General features: G+C 42.2%; 1 protein-coding gene across 1 annotated transcript in view; it reads right to left on the minus strand.

The window, feature by feature from the left end:
• Nucleotides 1-22,734, minus strand: part of LOC116523931 (TBC1 domain family member 24-like) — a 29,282-nt gene that overhangs the window by 2,462 nt on the left and 4,086 nt on the right. Inside the window, exons 2-6 of the mRNA XM_032239024.1 lie at nucleotides 13,570-14,602; nucleotides 11,445-11,603; nucleotides 5,795-5,858; nucleotides 3,868-3,960; nucleotides 549-813 (exon numbers count right to left, since the gene is read on the minus strand). Of these exons, the coding sequence (XP_032094915.1) occupies nucleotides 549-813; nucleotides 3,868-3,960; nucleotides 5,795-5,858; nucleotides 11,445-11,603; nucleotides 13,570-14,602 (1,614 nt within the window). The remainder of the gene's footprint in view (nucleotides 1-548; nucleotides 814-3,867; nucleotides 3,961-5,794; nucleotides 5,859-11,444; nucleotides 11,604-13,569; nucleotides 14,603-22,734) is intronic.

Consider the following 22,734-nt stretch of genomic DNA (forward strand, 5'->3'; position numbering starts at 1 on the left):
GAACTAGAAGGAAGAAACAAGGCCAAGCATGTGCGATGTTGTGGAGGAGTGAGAAAAGTAGTCAAGAGCAAATGCACAGAGGAGACAGGTGGATTTGAAAGTGACAGATTAAGGAAGAAAGAAAAGAGAAAATGGGAGGCGGGAGAAAACATAGCAATACTCCTGGAACAAAGGATTTTATTGCAAGTCCCACTTGTTAGTATGTTAAGATGATGATGATGATGATGATGATGATGATGATGATGATGATGATGATGGTCATGATGGTCATGATGATGATGATGATGGGTTGCATATGAATGTTTCTCTTTCATCTGCTTTGGTAGGAAAACCCTTGCCAAAAGTTCATCATGACCTTTTACTATATTGACCTTCTCCTTTATGTCCTTTTCCTACCCCAAAATATTTGTAGGTTTTGCCAGCTCAGCTGTGGTTGAATTTATATGCTAAATAAGCAGCACCAAAATTTGATCTGGGGATTGAGATACCAGAAATGTGTATAGTGGTTAGCTCTACAGATTATCCACGATGTTTATTTGCATAATTACCTATGACGATGCCTTCCTGGCTTCCAGACATAAACATGGAGGCTGTTTTGGAAGGCAAGTTGAAGTGTCTAATTGCCAGGAAGGGAGAGAGACGGTATTTAATTGTTTCTAACTTTGGTACAGTGAGATGATTTGAGCTGGTTGTTCTGTGCCTCTCCAAAGAAAAGGGAGATGGAGAACGCTGGCGTTGGGGACAAGGTAGAGCTTTCGCTTGTTCTGGCTTCTTGATGAAAACCCATTCATACCGCTCCATTTTAGGATGTACCTTTTAAGAAAAGACAATATCAGTCAGGGATATTTTAGAATTCACCACCCAGAATAAATAGGCATTTCTTTTCCCTCTGTGGATCCAGAGTTTTGGTGTAGCCTGGTGTAGGAAGTTATCACCCAGCTCTCTCCCAGAAAAATGAAATATCCTAGGAAATATTGAAAAGGCAGAATATTTCTCTGGATGTGAAAAGAAAGAAACATGTTTTAAAAGACAGAATAGCTGCCTGCCCATCCCCACTTTGTCAATGGGCCATTAAGAAGGCCAAACTAGTCTACTTTACATAATAAAGGCTTCTCCACTTCAGCTCCAGGGAGATGGGATTAAAGCATGATAATATTGGGCCCAACTGACCACATGGCATCTGAGAACTCAACCAAACCTGGATTCAAAACACAGCCTAGAGAGTTGCCACTGCATGGCCCCGTGGGAGTCTGACAACCAACCAGAATACATTTCTTACACAGGAACAGGAAACAGAGAGGTGGGACTGAACAGGTTATAAAAAGCCTCCCTCAGCCCTTCTCTTCTTCACCACCAACATTGAAGCATGTGATCACCTTTTCTGATCAGGGCTCAAGCCATGTGGTCCTGACCACCAATAAACCATCTTTCCAAGCAGCCTCCATGTCTCCAGTGTCTTTTTCCTCATTTGGAGCTGAACCCAGAAGAACATTTCTTTCATCACTGGGAAGGAGGGTTAAAACAGCCTTATCTTCTCCTTAATTAGAGAAGATTTCTTGAGTCAAAACTGAAACCCAACAAGGGTACGATAGCTAAAAAGAAATCAAACCCCAAAGACATCAGTAAAGTGGGAAAGAGAAACCTCTAAGACAAAGCAGTGATCTTCAAGCTAAAGAAAACTACAATTCTCGGCCCTGCAAGATCAGCTAAGAGACAGAGAAGGACAGAAGGCTGATCAGTGTCTATCAACTCAAGCATGACTACAAACCAGTTTCAGAAAGACTAAGAGCTGGGGGAGAGAAAAGCCCATAACAAAATCTATGGAGGGGTTTTACATGCAAAGGACTTGGGCTGGCTACAAGAGCTGAAGACAGGGGAAAAAGAAAATGTTTAAACTAATAGTTAAGACAAAGGAGACATAGTGTTACAAACATAGAAGTGGGGACATTGAGGTAGAACTTAGAGATAAAGAGTGTATAAATTAGGACAAAATCATCCCATTACTATAAAATTATAGTATTGGGAAGCCTGTAGATTCAGAAATGTGGGAAACTAGAAGCAAGCATACAATTAGCATTAAGGTTACAAGTAAGGAATAGGAGTATAATTTTGAATAATAAAACAGTTTTTGTAGAGAAAAAACAAAAACAAATTCAGTCTATCTGCTTATGATCTGTACCAGATTAAGAAAAACTCTAACAGATATCCTAACTGTGACTATTCGGTACATTTGGCAAGGACTCTGCGGGGATAGGAAGCTCTAAAGCAGAGATACACAGGCTGCAAGTCCCTGATGTTACACATCAACTTGTTGATGGCATGCTATGGCATGATTTGGAATTATCAAATATATAAAGTAACCCATTTTATTTTATCCAAAAATTCCAGCCGTCACTGTCACATCCCCTATTGACCTTGCTGCTGAAAACACCATTCAAAAATATTGTTCTCAGATTTTGTTAAGCTCTGGCCACTTCACACACCAGATTTTGGTTAAGATCTTGACATCAGCAAATGGTTAGTGAGACGTAGGCAGAAAGTGGCTCTTTAGGTAAAGTGAAGGGGACCTTTTCCCAGAAAGAAGAGAGCAAGATCAGACCCCCCCCAAATGACTCAATTACAATGAAAAATGAAGTTACAATTTTAGTTTATATTTAAATTTTGGCTTAAGCTGGTTAAACTGGAAAAGTTGGAACATTAGTAGTGTTAGGAATATAATTCTAGCGGTTGGGTTGGCAATATATAAATCATATAGCAATGCTGTACCTGTTTCTTTAAATCATACTGTAAAATGTGATTGGCTGCTGTTTTCCTAAATCAGCCATAAGAGGGAGCCAGAATGACTGTTAGCTCTCTGTTTATTAGATGCTGGGCTGATCTGATCTGAGTGTTTTGGAAGCTGGCTGTTAGAAAGCGCCGTGAGCTATTGTAAGCTTTGCAACTGCTAGCAAACTTTGAGTACTGAACTGATTATATGATACTGGACTATGTTATTTGGATTATCCCTTAACTGAAAGACGTTGATGACTGACTGTCTTAACCGTGTATGACTTGGACTGTTGATGGACTCTGATACCTCTATTTCCACAAAAGTAAAGCCTATTCAAACCGCAGTGTCTCTGTATGCTGGTTTGTGTGTTCTCCAACACAACTCTCACAACGCTTCTCTGAACGTACTTGCTCTCCCAACGGGGAGCTTACCTAACAAGTATGTTGTGAGAAGGAAGAATTATCAGGTATTATGATTCAGGAGAATCAACTAGATTAGCAGTTAGTGGAATGGGCCTGGCAATCTCTATGTTTGTAGGGAAAAATACATAACATGTACCGTGGTGCACTTCACTGGAAGTGACTGTAGAAAAACATCCAATGAAGTAATATTGGGGGGAGGGCTTACATCTTTTGGGAAGGCATTCAGGGACATAGTTTTATTTTGGAACAATGCAACAGTTTTCATTCCTTGTAGGATTCATGTGAAGCCCCCAAATACATATGAGCTCTATTTTCTAATTTTCATCATACCTTAGGTTGGAGGGTTATACTGAGGGTTAGATTTGGATCAGACTGACCAATGCATAAAAGAAACTGAAAGAAATTACTTATAAACCAATATATTCTCCTCCATGGAGCCCTGGTGGGCAGTGGTTAGAATGCAGTATTGCAGACAAACTCTGCCTGCAGCCTGGAGTTTGATCCTGATAGGGCTTGAGGTTGACTCAGCCTTCCATCCTTCTGTGATCAACAAAATCAGGACCCAGACTGTTTGGGGCTATATGCTGACTGTATAAACAACTGAGAGTGCGGTGAAGCACTATGGGGCAGTGTACAAGTCTACATGTTATTGCTATAGAAATAAATTAAACTTACTGTAAAAATAAAGCATTCTCCTGTTCCAAAGAAACTTGTTCCTCCCCGTTTTTTTCTTTCCTTCCAGTCAGAGGAAAGAAATGCTCCACATACCTAAATGGGAGTAAGATGTGAACAACTGCATAAGGTTTTCTGATAATCAGAAAGACTTAAGGAAATGAAAGATTACAGAAGACCACTTAAAATCTTATTGTATTCAAAACATCCAGTGAAAAGATGGTGTTACCAAGCAATGTGAAGATGTAGTTTAAAAACATGTGATTATCATCTTCCATTTACTTTATGAGGGCACCCTGGAGCAGAACATTAGGGACGGGTCTACAGTATCCCCTTTTGATGTATACAGGTTTAGGGGAGCAGTTTTGAGTAAGATAATCCACTGAAATTTTAAGCCTCATAAGTAATTTGTGCTTCTAGTGTGACTAACATAGTAAAAGAATACATACAATTCTAGGTAACAAAGGCTAAAAAGCAATCAGTAAAATACATAATCAAAGGTTAGAAATACTCAAGTAATTCAAGATAGAAGCACAAAATAACACTGGAGATGAAAATTCTCACAAACCAAAATCAGATCTTTCTCTGGCATCCAAGAGGATGAAAGTGGAGGTTCGTTCTCCAAACTTGTGGGTTAATTTCCAAATGTTTCATTATCAGGCTGGGTAACATCTGCGGAGATGAAGACTCTCACTTGATGTGACCCATATTGGACTCACCACAAGTCATTCAATCCACAGAAGGATTGAATCAAGTTCATGTGATGTACTAATACAATTCTATAAAGCCTTAGTAAGACCACGCATAGAATGCTGCATCCAGTTTTGGTCACCACACTATAAAAAAGATGTTGAGATTCTAGAAAGCCCAGACAAGAAACAATGGATGAAACCCTCACCTGATGTGACCTCCCCATCCCAAGACCTACTGATCACATGAAGTTTTTAAAAATAGAAAAACACCGACACTGACATCCCCTAAATTCCACGGAATATGTTATCTAGCCTGGCAATGAAACATTTAGAAACCAATCCAGAAGCTTAGCGAAAGAACCTCCACCCTCATCCTATACCCGAGTTATAGATATTCGCCACCATGGCAATCTAAGAGGATATCAGACAATGCTTACTAGAAAGACTATTCAGAGATGTGGCTCTTTATCTGAAACACTCTATTCTTAATAGCCAAGCATGATCTTCATCCTTTAAATTTAGGACTGGGAAGCAACTTAAAACCTGTCCAGGTGTTAGTGCTTCTAAGTGTGCATTTGAGACTGAGATGTACACCTCTCCCTATAAAGCTGTGAGCAAAAAGAAATGTGTGTCATATAAGAATTGCCTGCAATTTCCTATTGATCACTTGGCGTTCACAGTTGGTGGCAAACTTGGCAAAACAACCCTTGGAATGCTTTCCCTTCCTCCTCATTGGGCAGGAAATAGATATTCAATATAGAAATTATTACCTTTGAAAATGTCTCTGATAGGAACATATTCATTCATTTGTTTGTATTGATTAAATCCCCCTCCCCACATTTTTTGTTTTGACAACCAATATGTTTTATTTTTGGAACAACAATAAACAGTTCTATGTGAAAACTTTCTGGTTGTTTTATAAAGCCCCCTATCTTTTCTTCAGTCCTTGTCTTTTCACCAACCTCCATTCGGCTCTCAGAAATCTACTTACCTCCATCGTCAGCATTATTTGAAAATCCTGATGTAATAAGATTTAACACGCAGACTTTTGAGAGAGTTGGGCATCATTTTTTAGATAGAAGTAAATGAATGCATGCTAATATTTTAAGCACAGAATTTTGTTTTTAGCCCGTAATACACTTGCTGCATATGGCTTTGAATGGGTTCTGTTTTATTCCACAGATGGAAGATCACACTACCTCAGAGTTTTTTGAGATATTCAGAACTAAATCACTTACTTCTCCCAGTGTGTTTTTTAACAACAGTAAAGTTGGCTCATAGCCTTCACAGCAGGAATAAAACCTGTAGGTAGCAAAAGAAATGGGATGAAATGAGTCCCCTGCTAGTGGCTGGGAAAGCAATTCCTTGATGGCATTGAGATGGAGATGGCTTGAACAGTGGAGCATGTTATCCTTAGTACTTTATTAATAAGCCTGGAGCAAGAAAGATGGAAACCAGACAGACTCTGAAATAAAAGTTATCAAATTACCTCACTTGTTTTACATTGTCACAGGAACATGCACTTATGGAATGTTTATTCAGTAGAACAAATTCCATTTTTATGCAGATAATTTTCTGCTGTAAATCTTCCATAACCATTAGGAATGGGTGATGAAGATGATGGAAATTGCAGCGATTGCTAAATTAACTTCTTTGATCAGAGAAAAAAAAACAATACTTACATTTAAGGCTGATTGAAAACTCCTTAAAGACTTTTTGTATGAATAGGGAGGGGGGGAATCTTATGACCTGTGATTTTGATGATTAGGGGGAAAAACCTTGACAATAGAAAAATGTGAGCTTTTTTTGTAATCACTGAACAAGAGATAATTTTCTAATTTTATTTTTATTTGCTGCAAAGGATATCAGAAGCTTCTTCCTATTTCTTTTTACCTTTTGTTTCTGCACCTCCCTCCCTCCCTCTTTATTTGTGTAAAACTCTTAATAACAATGTTTTTCTATATATTTTCTAAATATGCCATTGTACTGTTTTTAAACTCCTTGTGGGACTGTCAGAGCAATGATTTAAAGGATCTGGAGAAAGGGAAATATGCAAGAACCTTAGACAAAGAGGCTAGGACATTATTTAAGTCCTGGGAAACAAGATAATATTTGGAAGTGGCTCAGGCAGATATCTCCCTAATTCACAGGAAAACCGCGCCGTCAAAACCGTGGCAACGAATGAGCGCTGAAGCGCGCCGACAGAAGCGCGCTGTAACATAACCCTAAAAATAACCCTAAACCTAACCCTAAACCTAACCCTAAACCTAACCCTAAACCTTACCTTAACTTAAATTGCGCTTCTGTCGGTGCGCTGTTGTCGGCACGCTTTTGACATCGCGGTTTTAGTGCCACGGTTTTGTTGGCGCGCTTTTGACGTTCGTGCTTATGTCGTGCCACGTAAGAAAGAGGGTAGGTGCAGAATACTCAGATTTACAAGATTCTGCTATTATAGCCAATCTCAACAAAGTATAGTTCTAGTCTTCCTATGGAGCTGGTTTTCTAGTCCTGTCTATCCCAGAGGTTGACCCTGAAAGACACTAAATTGAATGTGAAGGTGCTGAGATATTGGGAAGCAATGCTGATCCTTTCATTTATCTTAAAGCCTTATTAATACTAGAGCTAAGCACTCCTTTTTCTTCATTTCTGTCTCCTTTTTTAGGATAGCAGCAGAGTTCCTGCCTCTTCCCCTGCACACCTCCTACAGCATCTTCTGCTCTTGAATAAAGCCTCATGATGCTTTATATGCATTTTAGTGATCACAACTGGGTTCAGCAAGTCAGTTGTTAAATGAAGGTATCACTTAAATGGAACTGTGACTGTTCTTATGATGTTACTTAAGCTTTCTTTGCCTTACAGGTCTGCATGGTTATACTTGTGAGGACTGGTCATAACTAGCAATAGCACTTAGACTTATACACTGATTCACAGTGCTTTACAACCCTCTCTAAGCAGTTTACAGAGTCAGCATATTGTCCCCAACAATCTGGGTCCTCATTTTACCCACCTCGGAAGGGTGGAAGACTGAGTCAACCTTTAGCCTGGTAAGATTTGAACTACCAAATTGCAGTCAGCTGGCAGTCAGCAGAAGTAGCCTGTAGTACTGCATTCTAACCACTGCACCATCGTGATGTTACTTTTTCATCACAAACATAACTGCAAATGAGGATTATCTGTATAAAACCTTCTTTCCCCTTTTGGATTTCCATAGAAGTTTGTTTGAGCGCCTATTGTTTTTTGTGTTTGACATCACTATCTAAAATGCCTTGAGGAATAGCAGCTGGTAATGACTGCTAACATGTCATTGTTTTGTTAAATCCATAAAGGAAAAGCCAAAACATTCTTTCAGTCCCACCAATATTCCTTTCTTTATTTAAAACTTTTAAGTGGTTACCCAATTCAACCAAGGTGATTATGAGCAACTTCAAAAAAAAAAAGCAACAAAATATTGCAAAAAGAATTCAAAATCGCATTACATATATCTATAGTATAAACAATAATGAGATAATTTTGTTCCATGTTGTATAATAACTGCAAAGCAGACATTTTGAAGCTATAATTTCTGCTCAGTGAAGCAGGCAATTGCTCACATAAAACCTGAATGCATCATAATCTCTAAGGCAAGTGCAAGATCCTGACACAGATTCCTGTGTTTGGCATCAGACAGTTTAATTGTAGTTGTAAAAAGACTGATACTTTCGACGTAGGTGCACCTTGGCTGTTAGATGCTCCGAGCTGTAATGTTCACACTATTAAGGATGTCTAGTCACATTCATCTTTTGAGAGGGTATGAGGTTTTCACACCTGTCCCAATATATCCTAAAGCTGTTTTTATTTACAATTGGTTATTGACGTACTTTCCTAAATGTACAGGGATTTCTAAATAATTCCCTTCTATTTTGAAAATACTTACAGGAAAATACTTACAGGAAAATGGCTAGAATACAACCCCCCCCCCAAAAAAAAATGATTAAATGGCTAGTTGGTTATATGAACTATAGAGAAGAGGAGCCTGGCATAGGGGCAGTCCAAAATATTCATCACATATATATGGGTCTTCTAACATTATCAGGCCTTCAGCCATCTCCAAAGCACTGCTAAGGTCAATTCATTCAATGGCTTCTGCCCTCTTTCCAGCAGGCTCCTTTCTGAATGGCAGAATAAGAGGTAGGCCAATGTAAAACAGCACCATTTCACTCTATGGAGCCATCCTCTATCATGATCTCTGGAATGATTTGTTTCAAGTCAGTGGTTTCTTATGAAGAAGCAAGAGTTTTTGCCTTGATATCAGCAATCAAGAGCAGTCAGGGTGAGCTACTTCACTCTGGTGGAGATTCACTTTTGCAGAAGATTGCTGAACATCGGGAAAGAGGCTATTTCCTCATGGCTTGTCAGGTCCAATATATGCCTAAAAGTGAGGAGCTGCTTTGTGGAGTTTGGGATTTCTTTAGTTAAATTTCTTGAAGTATTACTTCATAAGAATCTAAGCATAGGAAAGGTCCCTCCTATCTGGCTAAAGAAAGAAATTTATTCTACAAGCTCTGAGGAGAGATCCGTTCCAAAAGCTCCTTCCTGCCCTTATCTGACATTGCTATTTCCTGAGTATTTCAATTTGAAACTAATCATAGCAAGAATATGCTGGTTTAAGAAGTGTGGCCTTGATTTGATTCTTCTATTCGTCTTTTCTTTTTCTCTCCTGCTTAGAGAGATCTGTTCTAGATCTGAAAAGTGAAATTAGAGGCTATTTTGATTTTACTAAGCTTATGTATGCCATTCTGGGCAGGGGTGGGCTTCAAAATTTTTAGCAAGGGGTTCCCTGCCTGGTTGCTGTGTGGCCGTGGCCATGGTGGGCGTGGCCTAGTCAGCCTCCTGTACCATTTTTGCCCCCTCCAGGTTCCAGAGGTTTTCCTCAAGTCTCCAGGAGGGCGAAAATAGCCTGCCAAGGCTCCGGCAGGCCCGTTTTTCGCCCTCCCCGAGGCTCTGTGTGCATTCTGTACTTACCTGTATCCAAAATGGGCTGCATGGGGACTCCTGGGAGGGATGGGACCGGGTGGGCGGGGCCAGCCAGGAGTGGGATTTGGGGGTTCTCCGAACTGCACAGAATTTTACCTAGAGGTTCTCCCGAACCCCTGCAAAACCCCAGCAGTCCACCCTGATTCTGGGAAACTTTATAGTCGGAGAAAAGTAAAACTGTTAAATAAATAGGTTCTGAAGAACGCCTAATACCTGAAGATCTGGTTATGATAAATCTTAGTATTACTTGTTTTCCAAAAAAAATACCTCACAACCCCCTCCTTCTCGTGTGTCTTCTCATGTTATATTTTTTAAACTTGAAAATTCCAAAGTGCATGAATTTTTAAAGATCCTACCCCTTCATTTTCTCTGGTGTGTCCCCCCGCCGCTATTTGTCCTCAATATGTGCTGATTAGGATCATTCAAAAGAAAGCAATGAGATACTGATTTCAGTGGCAGCTTTCTAATTGCATCTTCTGCCAAAGGGTACATTTCCAGAGAAATTTACCTATGCTACTGTCTGAGCACTCTACTTGGAAATTGCTTCTGATGAGCAAATATCCAAATTAGGAATTTCTTGGAGGTTTCATCGCCCACACTAAGCCCATAAGAGTCTATTATTTGTTTAGTGAACAGAGATGGGATAGGCACTAAGGCTCTGCAGCACTTTGGATGCTATCTTTGTAAAATGATTTGGAACTCAGGGGAGTGTGGATACAGTGCCTCCCCGCAAAACCTTTAATCACCACAAGATTATTGGGGTTGGGTGGACAATATTCTAAAATGCTCCAGACGAATATTGTATTCATGCACCTGCATGCTCTGAAGCACTTTTTGAAGGTTGTGCTGTGGTGGCGCACTGGTTAGAGTCCAGTACTAAAGGCTACTTCTGCTGACTGCTGGCTGGCTGCAATTTAGCAGTTCAAATCTCACCAGGCTTAAGGTTGATTCAGCCTTCCATCCTTCTGAGGTGGGTAAAATGAGGTTTCAGATTGTTGGAGGCAATATGCTGACTCTGTAAACCACTTAGAGAGGGCTGTAAAGTACTGTGAAGTGGTAAGGGCTATTGCTATTGATCCTGAAGCACTAAGCAGCCTTAATAAGCATGCTTAGAGGTCCAACAGACTACCCTAGGAACTCCCAAGTATAATGAATTAGTCACCTTGGCATCCTTTTCTATGCTTTTGTACCTAAAAGATTGGATTGAGATACCTTCCCAATTTCCAGTTTTTCAGCTATGCCAGAATCCAAGATGTTTCCAAGAAAAGATGAAGAACTCTCAAATACTTGTGTCAGCAGCAAAAGAGGGTGGCCTTTAAGTATTACAGGATCCTTAGCCCTCATTTGAGCTTAAGGAAGGTGCATAAACCATAGTTCTTATTCTGAATGTTTGCTCAGTCTTTAATATATATTTTTTGTAGTAAGCTTCCCAAGTGCTTTGTTTTGTGAAGGTCTAGAAATGCCGTGCCCATTCATTGTGAACACTGTACTCGTCCTTAGGTAATTATTTGGAATTCTCAGCTATGCCAAAATCAATTGTAGTGTCAGTATAAGCACTTAAATGGACTGTATGAATAAACATTGTTTAAGGCAACTTTTTTTAAAAGCACATCAGTATACTGACCACATTAGAATACTAAACTAAGCTTTAATATAGCTTCTTTGATGTTGGCAACTTGGAACGTAGAGATTTTATAATCTTTGTAAGGCCAAAGCTATCACTTTGTAAAAATACGATGCTCTTGTTTCTAATGTTCTATTCAGTTTCTTCTCCTAATTCTTTAATTGGTCTAAACTTTTATAGCTCAGTTCACTTTATTATGTGCCTTAATAAGTGTCATATTTTGGTTAATACTTTGAAAATATGGCCCTTACCTTTGCAAACTGTATCCGTTTTCAGAAGTTGAGAATAAAAGAACAGGTGGGTATAAAGAAAATCGTTCTGGGATCCAGGACCACACAATGCGCATTTCTTGAGCTTTAACAATGGTGGAACTAAAATTATGTGCATTCACAATGAGGTGGAATGGTTGTCTGTGCAGTGGGAAAAGAAATGAGAGGCTCTAATCAAACTATAATTCCAAAGAGATTGACTTTTAGGATAGAGAGGGCATTCTTTGCAAACAATTATCAAGCAGGAACAGCTGCTGATTATATTACATCCTGGAATTGCAATAGTACAGGACACACAATGGACATAAACTCTGGGACATATTTTAGAGCAAGGATCATCATGTGATCTGCTGGTACTCAGCTTTCCTTATTCTTTTTACATTTACATCTACATATTCCTTCAGGATAGAATTTTATACTTTGGGTGAAGCATAAGATATCCTTTGCTCTTCAAATTAGAATTGTCTTAAAAAGACAGTTGCTCACTATTTAATATTTATGAAGCTGCTCAGTCATCCAGGTTATGGTTATCCCAAAGATGCTTTTTCAAAAGGCAACTGGACTTTTCAAAGAAAAAACAAAGAAAGATTATTTTAACACGGAGACATATATCCTACACATGTATAAACTAGACAACCTTCTTTAGACAATATATTGTTCCCAGCTCTGAAACTAAGTTTACTTTACTTTACAGAACTTAGTATTTTTAGGTTTCAGGATTTGATGCTGAATCTGATATTAGACGTGATTTTAAGCTTGGCATATCTTGACAATATTACTAATAGAAATGTCCATTTCATTTATCAAACTCAAAAAAGGAAACAGCAACCTAAAAGGCATATGGAGTCCTCTATAATGTGGTGCCTTCTCCAACTTTTTCAGGCCACTTGCCCATTAATGGCATGCTGGCAGCCATACTCCAAAATGGGAACAAGACCAGGAGAAAAGTGGGGCAGGACAAGAACAAGCTCATCAATTAAGTAGAATTTATTGCACTCATAAACCAATATTCAAAATAAAACATATTAGAAATAAAATCAGAAAACAGGCTAAGAATGTTATTATTGATGATTGGTTCATAAATGGGTACTCAGAGTGTGGCTAGTTTTAGCTTAGACGGAATTTTTAAATATCATTCTGCCAGTTATTAACTAAATACAGTTAGGTTGATAATTCAATTGCAACTACTGGAGAGATTCTGGAAGCAACATTCAAGCTTTGTGTGGGGCAGATCCTGAAGCCTTGGGGTCTGACTTTGATATTCTATATGTTCTTTTGGGAAAATATCTGCTGTCAGTAATGGGCTTTGGAAGACCATGTTTTATCATTGAAGAGCCGTGGTGGCACAGTGGTTAGAGTACAGTACTGCAGGCTACTTCTGCTGATCACTGGCTGCCAGCAGTTTGGCAGATCGAATCTCACCAGGCTCAAGGTTGACTCAGCCTTCCATCTTTCCGAAGTGGTAAAATGAAGACCCTGATTGTTGGGGGCAATATGCTAACTCTGTAAACCACTTAGAGAGGGCTGTAAATATCTACTCTATGAAGCGTTATATAAATCTAAGTGCTAGTGCTATTCAGACTGAGCAATGAAGTTTGGCTAAAACAAAATCCTACTCTTAAGTTCTAATATATCTCAGAGAAATATAAAGCACAGCAAGGCTTAAACTATACAGTAAATGGTAGATCCCAATGGTAGATTGTTAAAACACATGAAATTTAAACCAATTTGCTTTCAGGGCTATTATTAATGTATCCTTATGCTTATTTCTACACTTTTTTCAAAGCTGGTATAAATCTAACATGGATCAAATTTGTTTATTATATATATATTTTTAAAAAGGTGCATGCATACTTGACCAGTACTATCTACTGGCAGGATTATCCAATATATATTATGAGCTCAGACAGATTATGGTAGTTGTGGTCTAGAATCTCTCTGTGGGTGAAGGCATATTTTACTGTGATTGATAGGATGGGCAGAAAATACTCTGCATGGGTTATTCTAATTAGGTAGGTTCTGCAGTCATTTGAGTTGTATTGTCTAGCATCTTGTAACTGGAAATGTTATGACATGCCCCAAAATATAGTAAACAAAGTTCTTATACCTGTGATGCACCATAGTTACTCCTTTATGCACCAGAGCCTTCCGGTTAGCCATTTGAAGAAGCCAGATTTCTTTGCGGGAAAAAAGCCGGATGCCAAATGCTTTCTCTAAAAGCTTGTCAGCCGCCAAGTATTCCTGAATGTCCCACAGGAAAGCCTGCAAGCTTCCCTTGATGTCAACTACCTCTTGTCCTTTTGAGGTCATAAAGAGACGGTATTGCTTCAGCAGTGCCAGAGCAATGCGGTAAAGGACTTTTTGCCCCTCCAAGAGATACACATCAAAGATGCGAATGACATAATTAAAGGGAAGATCATCAAAGAGCCACACCAACCACTCAGAGTACACCTCAAAAATGTCTGACGAGCTTGCTATCAGTTGATGGGCTGCTGGGCAGTGCTTATTGGCTAAGTCCCTTAAGGTCATACAGGAGGCCTCATGAGCCAGGAAGGACTGGTCTATGTAGGTGGTGTGGGGAGCCTTGGAGTAGAGGAGTCGGCAAGTAATCTCAAAGCATTGGGCCTCATCTTGGCTGTAATGGAGCAGCAGAGCAGTCACAGCTGGGAGCAAAGGACAGTATGTAATCTCAGGGTAGAGACTGGAAATGCAGATAAGTATTTTCTTCAAAGCCGTTATCCCTTCTGGAGTGAGGCAGTATTCGGGCATGATGCTTCCTGACAGGAATTCAGGCAAGGGATCGAAACTTTCACTCTGGTTTCCAAATAACTTGCTGGCCACATCTCGGTAGACGAAGGCATCAGGAGTCATTAGGCGGCATGGTATATCTTGGATAATGTGCTGGTAAGCCTTGGCTCTCAGGGTATGGCTTCCAGCCCAACATCCTTCCCTTGCTAGCTTCTTCATCTCTTTCCTAGACTTGCCAAGGAACTGTTCGTAAGAGTCCTGATGATCATTCAGTTTGGGGATTTTGCTCTGATCCACAAATACACTGCAGCCTAGGTAGGAAGCTAAATTACTATCCCATGTCCCAGCCTTGGCAATGATTTGCACAGGTTCTTTAATTGGATTAACTGTCTCTGTAGAATAAAGACATTATGTTCAGTGCAATTTATCTAATATTTGACAACTTGCTTAATGCTGCTTGACAAGTATGGGGGGGGGACCAGCATTGTTGTTTTTCTCCAACTTTTGAACAAGTAGCACTTAAACTGATAAACAGCAATTTACCATTTGTTCTTAAGCTTCCATTTCATTCAATAGGTAGTCGGTCTTATCAATGTTAGAAATTGAAGGGGAGGGCAATGGAAGATTTACACTGCGGTAGGGTTAAATACTAAATACGATGGAATAATTTTTTAAAAAGGAATTTATTTATCTAATGAATAATCATTATATATTTCTAAAAATAGCTATAAAAGAGTATTTTGTTATCCTGATATGGCATCCGTCAACATAGTAAATACCTGTGTATTCACTAGATTCTCAAGATGCTTCAGAAGATGAAGCTTTCCATGCACAAACATTTTAGATTACAGTGAAACAGTTCACTGTAACATAGCTCTGGACTGTTCGGAGCACTGCAGACATTCAGGCACTACAAGGACAGGCACAAGCACAAGTTCCTGAGAGAGAATGAAGACCACAGGAGGTAGGAAATTATTTTATAGCTATATTATCTAGTCGGAAACAATTAGTGCTATTAGGACTGCACGTAACTCAAAGTTTTCCCACTTTGGAAGTCCTTGTATCTTTTTGCATCAGTCCCTTGTCCCTCCCATTTCTTCTTCCTCTTTCTCCCTGCCTACTCCCTCAGATGCTCTCTAGAGAAACGGTGGTGCTATAACTTCACTCTGAAGTGCCCAAATTCTTTTAAAAGTCAAAGAAAAAAAAGCGCCATGGAATATTGTTTTCTTTGAGTTATGGGAAAAGAACAAAGTGTGGTAGGTACAGAGAAGGAGAAAAAAGATGAGACAGTGTCAGCAGAAAGAAAGGGGAAGAAGGGAGAGGGATATCTGGGAATGGAACATCTAAGAAAATCTGTAATCTCCTGCATATGTTGCCAGATCCTTTAAGTAACATTGGCAAGGGGCTTAAACTCATTCTGAATTTGAAATCAGGATTTCCTGGGAAGTGCTCTACATGGGGCTTCCCTTGAAGATCACCAGGAAGCCAACACTGGTCCAGAATATATCAGTGTGAATAGGACTAGGCTCCTCCAAGTTTGCCCATGCTATACTTCTGAAGTGTGATCCACCCTGGCTGCCAGACACCTTCTGGGTGAAATTCAAGATATTGGTTATCACCTTTAAAGTGCTACATGGCATGAGATCAAGTTATTTGTGGAACTGCTTCTTCCTGGGAGTATTGCTTGTTGTACCAGAGTGGATAGGGTAGATATGTTGTACTATGTCCTTTCTCTAAAATGTTGCCATGTGTTCCTTTTCTGTGACTACCCCATTATGGAATAACTTCTACTGCAATAGCTCCCACCATTTTAGCCTTCCAGAAGGCTGTCAAGCTCAAGACCAGACACTGGGGTGGAGATTGGCATGGTTGTTGAATGGTTTTATGTTGCTATGGTTTTTATGTAGTTTTCAGTAGTTTTATTATTGTTGTAAGCTATCCAGAGTTGCCTTTAAAGATGCGTGACAATACAAATCTTTAAAGTAAACAAATAGTTAAATAAAATCCTCTCTTTAATGTACAGCAAATAGCAATGGGAATGGACTGTTCCCATAAAAGAATCAACCACCACAGTGACATTTTTGGAGAAACTATGCAGACATGGTTACAACAACCTGTAAAAATATTCTTCAGATCTAAGAAAGAAGCAAAATATTAGGAAGAGTCTCAGACTGGCTCCCTGGGGTATAGACGGAAGGGAGGGAAAATGCAGTCAGGCTTTGAGGATTCTGTTGCTGCAGCCAATCTCAATAAACATGGATTTTTGGAGTTGTTTTCCTGATCTGGCCTATCTCAAAAGCTGACCCTGATAATGTGATGTCCAAGTTCCAGAGACAGGCTTCATAAAAGATATTTGAAGCATTGGGGAAATCAAGCAAGCCAGGCTAATCTTTTTCATTTTTCCTAGGAACGCTCAGGATCTGGGAGCAGCCAGGCAGGCAGGCAGATGATGATCCTGTCTTGAGCCAAGATATACGATGTCCTCTACTCTGAATGTGGGACAAAATATCCAAAAGTAACTGTTGAGTCCTTGAGATAGAGTTTGGGGCTCCTTGCAATAGAAATATCAGATGGAAATTCGACTAAACCTTATAAATATAATGAACATAGGTAGTGTTGATCACATTAGTTTTCATCTCTAAGTAACCTTACTTTTTGATTTGTTGGGGGGGGAGGAAATTTGGTATTATAGGATAGGAGATGTGCAAATCTATGGTTTTCTATTTCAGCTTTTCAAATAGTCTTGGATTTCTTTAGTTTTTAAGACCCAATCTCCCTTTCTCAGAATATACAGGAACAATGGCTGTCTTTTATGGCGCAGTAAACATTTTATTTTATGTTTAATTAGATCGCACAGATTGGGTCTCCTCCAGATTCCATCTGCCAGCCAATGTCAGCTGGCGACTCCCCGGGGGAGGGCCTTCTCTGTTGCAGCTCTGGCCCTCTGGAACGAGCTCCCTGTTGAGATCCAGATCCTTACTACCCTCCCGGCCTTCCGCAAAGCCACCAAGTCCTGGCTGTTCCAGCAGGCTGGGGGGAGCTGAGAAGCATCTACCTCCACAGAAATTGTGAATGTTGGTTTTGTTTTTAATATGTTGTCTTTGTCTCATTCCCCCCTTTCCCTTGTCTTTTGTGAGCCACCCGGAGTCCTCCGGGAGTGGGCGGCATACAAGACAAATAAATAATAAATAAATAAATATGTCATGGAATATTTTTTTTCAGTCTCTTATTATTAAAAATGGGGCCATAGGTCTACTCAATGTGGTTGAAAATGGGCCATTTTGTACTTTATCTTGATTTTCTTGAAGTACTGCTAGAACACAACCACTGTATCCACCATCAGGGGCATATACAATAGATGTGCTTGCCCTTTGCACTATTTTTGGAAGTATGTTGTCCTCAGGGCCGCCGAGGGGATTATTAAATGCTGGAACAAGACTAATATGGGCCTCCTCACCTACACAGGGACACCTAAATCAATAATGTCATAACTGTACTGCAGGGAGGCTTACTAGGCCCAAAACGGGGCATGGGGGGCATACCCTCCTGCACCCCATTTTGGAAATTTTAAAGGGGAAATGAAGGGGATTTGTTTTAAAGTTCCCCTTCATGCCCCCCCCCCTTTGAGCTCCATGGGCCTAGGAACAATGTACTGGTTGCACCCCCCCCTTCTCCTCAGGCCTGGTTGCCCCTCAAATGTATATTGTTTCATGTCAGTCTCTAATATTGGATACGTGACCTGATAGATATGGAAAGGAAAATACAATATACCCAAAACAGTACATGTTGTTTGTAATAATCGGGTAACACTAATTCTTTCCATCCGTAAAAGAAGTTGAAAATACAGTTGGCAAGAGATACTGCACACTACTTAAAGGTGAAACTAAAAGTGTGTGAATGCAATATTAGTTTGAATTGCAAAGCCCTGGAACTGGCATTCTTTTTTGTAAACAAGGGCTTAGTCTTGTTACTTTCCATTTGCTAAGAGTTCAGAACTGTTTTCCCAGAGTTCTTCATAAAATCTACCCATGAAGTGATGCAAATGTTTAGCATTCAGTTAACACCTGTGCTTTAGCAATTTATAGCATTGTTACATTACTGTTGTACTGCAGAGGAGGAAAATTACCAAAATAGAAATGCCAGTACAGAGCTATTAGTGTCAGCTATACAAACACAGTGCCTGGGTTGGGATGGTGGTGGTGAGGAAAGGTTCGGGGGGTGGGGGGTAGAAATTTTAGAATTTTAGAATTTTATTAGAATTTGTAGGCCGCCCTTTTCCCTGAGGGGACTCAGGGCGGCTCACACAAAAACTGGGAAGGGGGGGAATACAGACAGTAGGACAACATGTAATAAAATAGCAAACAACATACATTCATCATTCGGGAGGGGCAACTATCCTATCCCCAGGCCTGACGGGCGAGCCAGTTCTTCAAGGCTATGCGGAAGGCCTGGACGGTGGAGAGGGTGCGAATCTCCACGGGGAGCTCGTTCCAAAGGGTCGGGGCTACTGCTGAAAAGGCCCTCCTCCTTGTAGTTGCCAGCCGACACTGGCTGGCCGATGGAATGCGGAGGAGGCCTAATCTATGGGATCTTATCGGTCGCAGGGATGTAATTGGCAGAAGGCGGTCTCTCAAGTATCCAGATCCACTGCCATGTAGGGCTTTATGGGTGATTAATAGCACCTTGAAGCGCATCCGGAGATCAACAGGTAGCCAGCGCAGCTCGCGGAGGATAGGTGTAATGCGGGTGAATCGGGGTGCACCCGCAATCACTCGCGCGGCTGCATTCTGCACTAGCTGAAGTCGCCGGATGCTCTTCAAGGGCAGCCCCATGTAGAGCACATTGCAGTATTCCAGCCTAGAGGTCACAAGGGCCCGAGTGACTGTTGTGAGAGCCTCCCGATTCAGGTAGGGTCGCAACTGGCGCACCAGGCGAACCTGGGCGAACGCCCCCCTGGTCACAGCCGTTAAGTGGTGGTCAAATGACAGCTGTGGATCCAGGAGGACTCCCAAGTTGCGAACCCTCTCTGAGGGGTATAAAATTTGACCCCCCAGCCTGAGTGGTGGAACAGTAGCCAAATCTTTGGGAGGGAAACACAACAGCCACTCGGTCTTTTCTGGGTTGAGCACAAGCTTGTTAACCCTCATCCAGTCCATGACGGCCTCAAGGCCCCGGCACATCACGTCCACCGCTTCATTGAGTTGGCACGGGGCGGACAGATACAATTGAGTATCGTCCGCATATTGATGGTATCTAATCCCGTGCCTGCGGATGATCTCTCCCAGCGGTTTCATGTAGATGTTGAATAGTAGGGGGGATAAGACCGAACCCTGAGGCACCCCATAATTTAGGGGCCTAGGGGACGATCTCTGCCCCCCCACTAACACCGACTGCGACCTGTCCGAGAGGTAGGAGGAGAACCACCGTAGCACGGTGCCTCCCACTCCCACCTCCCGCAGTCGTCGCAGAAGGATACCATGGTCGATGGTATCGAAAGCCGCTGAGAGGTCAAGGAGGACCAGGATGGAGGAACGTCCTTCATCTCTGGCTCTCCAGAGATCATCCATCAATGCGACCAAAGCGGTTTCTGTGCTGTAACCGGGCCTGAAGCCTGACTGGAAGGGGTCTAGGTAGTTTGCTTCCTCCAAGGACCGTTGGAGCTGGAAGGCCACCACCTTCTCAACAACCTTCCCCAGAAATGGAAGGTTGGAGACTGGACGATAGCTATTAAGAACAGCTGGATCCAAGGATGGTTTCTTCAGGAGGGGTCTCACCACCGCCGCTTTCAGTGTGGCGGGGAAGTTCCCCTCCCGAAGGGAGGCGGTTACAACCGCCTGGATCCAGCCTCGTGTCACCTCACTGCAGTTAGTAACCAGCCATGAGGGACACGGATCCAGGACGCAGGTGGAGGTACTTACAGCTCTCATGGCCTTGTCCACATCTCCGGGGGTAACGTCCTGAAACTCAACCCAGAGCTGTTCTACTTGGTCCCCTTGCGCCTCGGCTGGAACTGCAGGGGTGGAGTCCAAGTCCGACTGAAACCGAGCAATTTTGTCCGCTAAGAATTGGGCATATTCTTCAGCTCTGCCCTGCAAGGGTTCCCCCGCCTCCCTTTTGTTCAGTAGGGAGCGGGTTATCCTAAACAGGGCGGCTGGACGGGACTCAGCGGATGCTACCAGGGTGGCTATATGCGATCTTTTTGCTGCCCTAAGTGCCCTGGTGTATTCCCTGGTGCAGGCGGTTACCATTGCCCGGTTCGGTTCGGACTTATCGGACCTCCAACGGTGCTCTAGGCATCTCCTCCGGCGCTTCATCTCCCGGAGTTCCTCGGTAAACCAAGGGGGTCTCCGGGATCCGCCGCCTCGGAGGAGCCGCAGTGGCGCAATCCGGTCGAGGGCCTCCGACGCTGCCGAGTGCCACGCAGCAGCCAGAGTCTCCACCGGACTGTGGGCGAAAGTGTCAGGAATAACCCCAAGCTCTGTCTGGAACCTTGACGGCTCCATAAGACGCCTGGGGCGGAACCACCTGGTCGGTTCCTCCTCCCTACAGTGGGGGTTTGGCCTCCGGAAGTCGAGCCTCAGTAGGTAATGGTCTGACCACGACAGGGGTATGATGTCACTCCCCCTCAGACCAAGATCACAAATCCACTGCTCCGAGAGAAATACGAGGTCAAGCATGTGTCCCGCTGAATGGGTTGGGCCCCGAATTACTTGGGTCAAGCCCATGGCTGTCATGGAAGCCATGAACTCCTGCGCCCCATCAGAGTTTTCGCCGAGCGACGGCAAATTAAAGTCCCCCAGGACCATCAACCTAGGGAACTCAATTGCCAGCTCGGCTACCGACTCGAGGAGCGAGGGGAGGGCTGCTGCAACGCTGTTGGGAGGCAGGTACGTTAGCAGCAGACCCACTTGACCCTTGAGGTCCAACTTTAACAGCAAAGACTCACACCCGACAATCTCCGGAGCAGGGACCCTACGAGGAGCTAACGACTCTCGGATAACAGCGGCCACACCCCCACCCCTTCCCTGGGCTCTCGGCTGATGCAGCACCTGAAATCCTTCTGGGCACAGCTCTACAAGGGGGACTCCTCCCTCTGGGCCCAGCCAGGTTTCAGTAATACATGCCAGGTCTGCCCTCTCGTCTAAAATTAAGTCCCGGACGAGAGGAGCTTTATGTACAACAGACCTGGCATTTAGCGACAACAGCCTGAGACCAGGGTCCTGACTACTTGCACCATCTGGTCTTGGAGTGGGACTCCTAGGGCCGGAAGGAGGGATCTCTGTAATGTAGCGAACCCTCCTTCCCCGGTAATGGCCTGCCCTAAAGTCCCCGCCGTATCTGCCCCTCCCTGTTACGACCGCAATACCCCGACCCTCTCCCGTGTCTCTGGTCCCCTCAACCACCCCCGTGGCCTCCGCAACTCCCGGCAGGTCCTCCGAATCACGCATACTCATACACTCCCCCAAGCAGTCCCCACGTAGGTTCGGGGGGTGGGGGGTGGGGGGGTAGAAAGAGGAAAAGATGAGCAAATAATTATTTGTTCGGGATTGATAACTTTGTAGTGAATGTATAGGACTTGTTGATGAACCTATTATGGTGGTTGTGCATAACTGTCAACTGCTGCCAGTGTTCCTGATAGCTGGGGATCTATTTTGAATCCTGTAAAGTAATATCCATCAGCTTTCATGAAAATAACATCGTCCAGCTGGTGGAGAAAGCAGAGTGTCAGATTAGAATCACGGAAAAAAAGAAAGAAAGAAATCAGAAAACTATGACTTGGCTGAAAGCAAAACTTCTTGCAGTGTAGAGGAGTAGAATGCGCATATTTGAAATTAGATATTTATAATGAAAGCAATCATTATAAGATAATCATCTGAATCTTCCAGATGATTTTTACATTTGATTCTCACTTGCTACTCTTCATTTTCAACACTCAGCCAGAGCAGCTGACATCCGTGAATGCCTTCTATTTCTGTGGTTTCTCTGCAGCACAACTTAATAATGCAAGAATGTTATAACATGTGTTAACAGAATGCTAAGCGTTAGCAAGATGAATCTACAGTTATTATTAAAAATTCTGGGGAAACAGTTTTTGAACTTGATTAATTCCAATCTTCAGTGCCAATACCACTCATGCAGGGTGGGGGGGAGAACTAAACTCTAATCCAAGAAAATGGAAAGCAATGGATTTTAGAAAAGCAGCAGAGGAGGGCAAGGAAACCAAAAGAGCAAGGAAGCAGACTTGGGGGTATTGACTATCTATATAGAAGTTCTTAAGAACAAACAGCTACTACACGGGATAGAAAAATACCTTATCCAGAACTCTGGGACACAGCAGATTGGAGAGTGTGTCATCATCCTTGGGGTTTGTGTGTGTGTGTGTGTGTGTCTGTAAATTGTACCAGCAAAAAAACACCTGCCATTTATCTGATCATCCAAATCTTTTGAAAGACTAAACCAAACATCCCTGCATTAAAGCAAACAAAAAGGCTTGATAGTATATGCTGGTGGCAGGTTCAGCTCC

This window comes from Thamnophis elegans, chromosome 2 (genome assembly GCF_009769535.1).
Source record: "Thamnophis elegans isolate rThaEle1 chromosome 2, rThaEle1.pri, whole genome shotgun sequence".
Classification (NCBI taxonomy): Eukaryota; Metazoa; Chordata; class Lepidosauria; order Squamata; family Colubridae; genus Thamnophis; species Thamnophis elegans.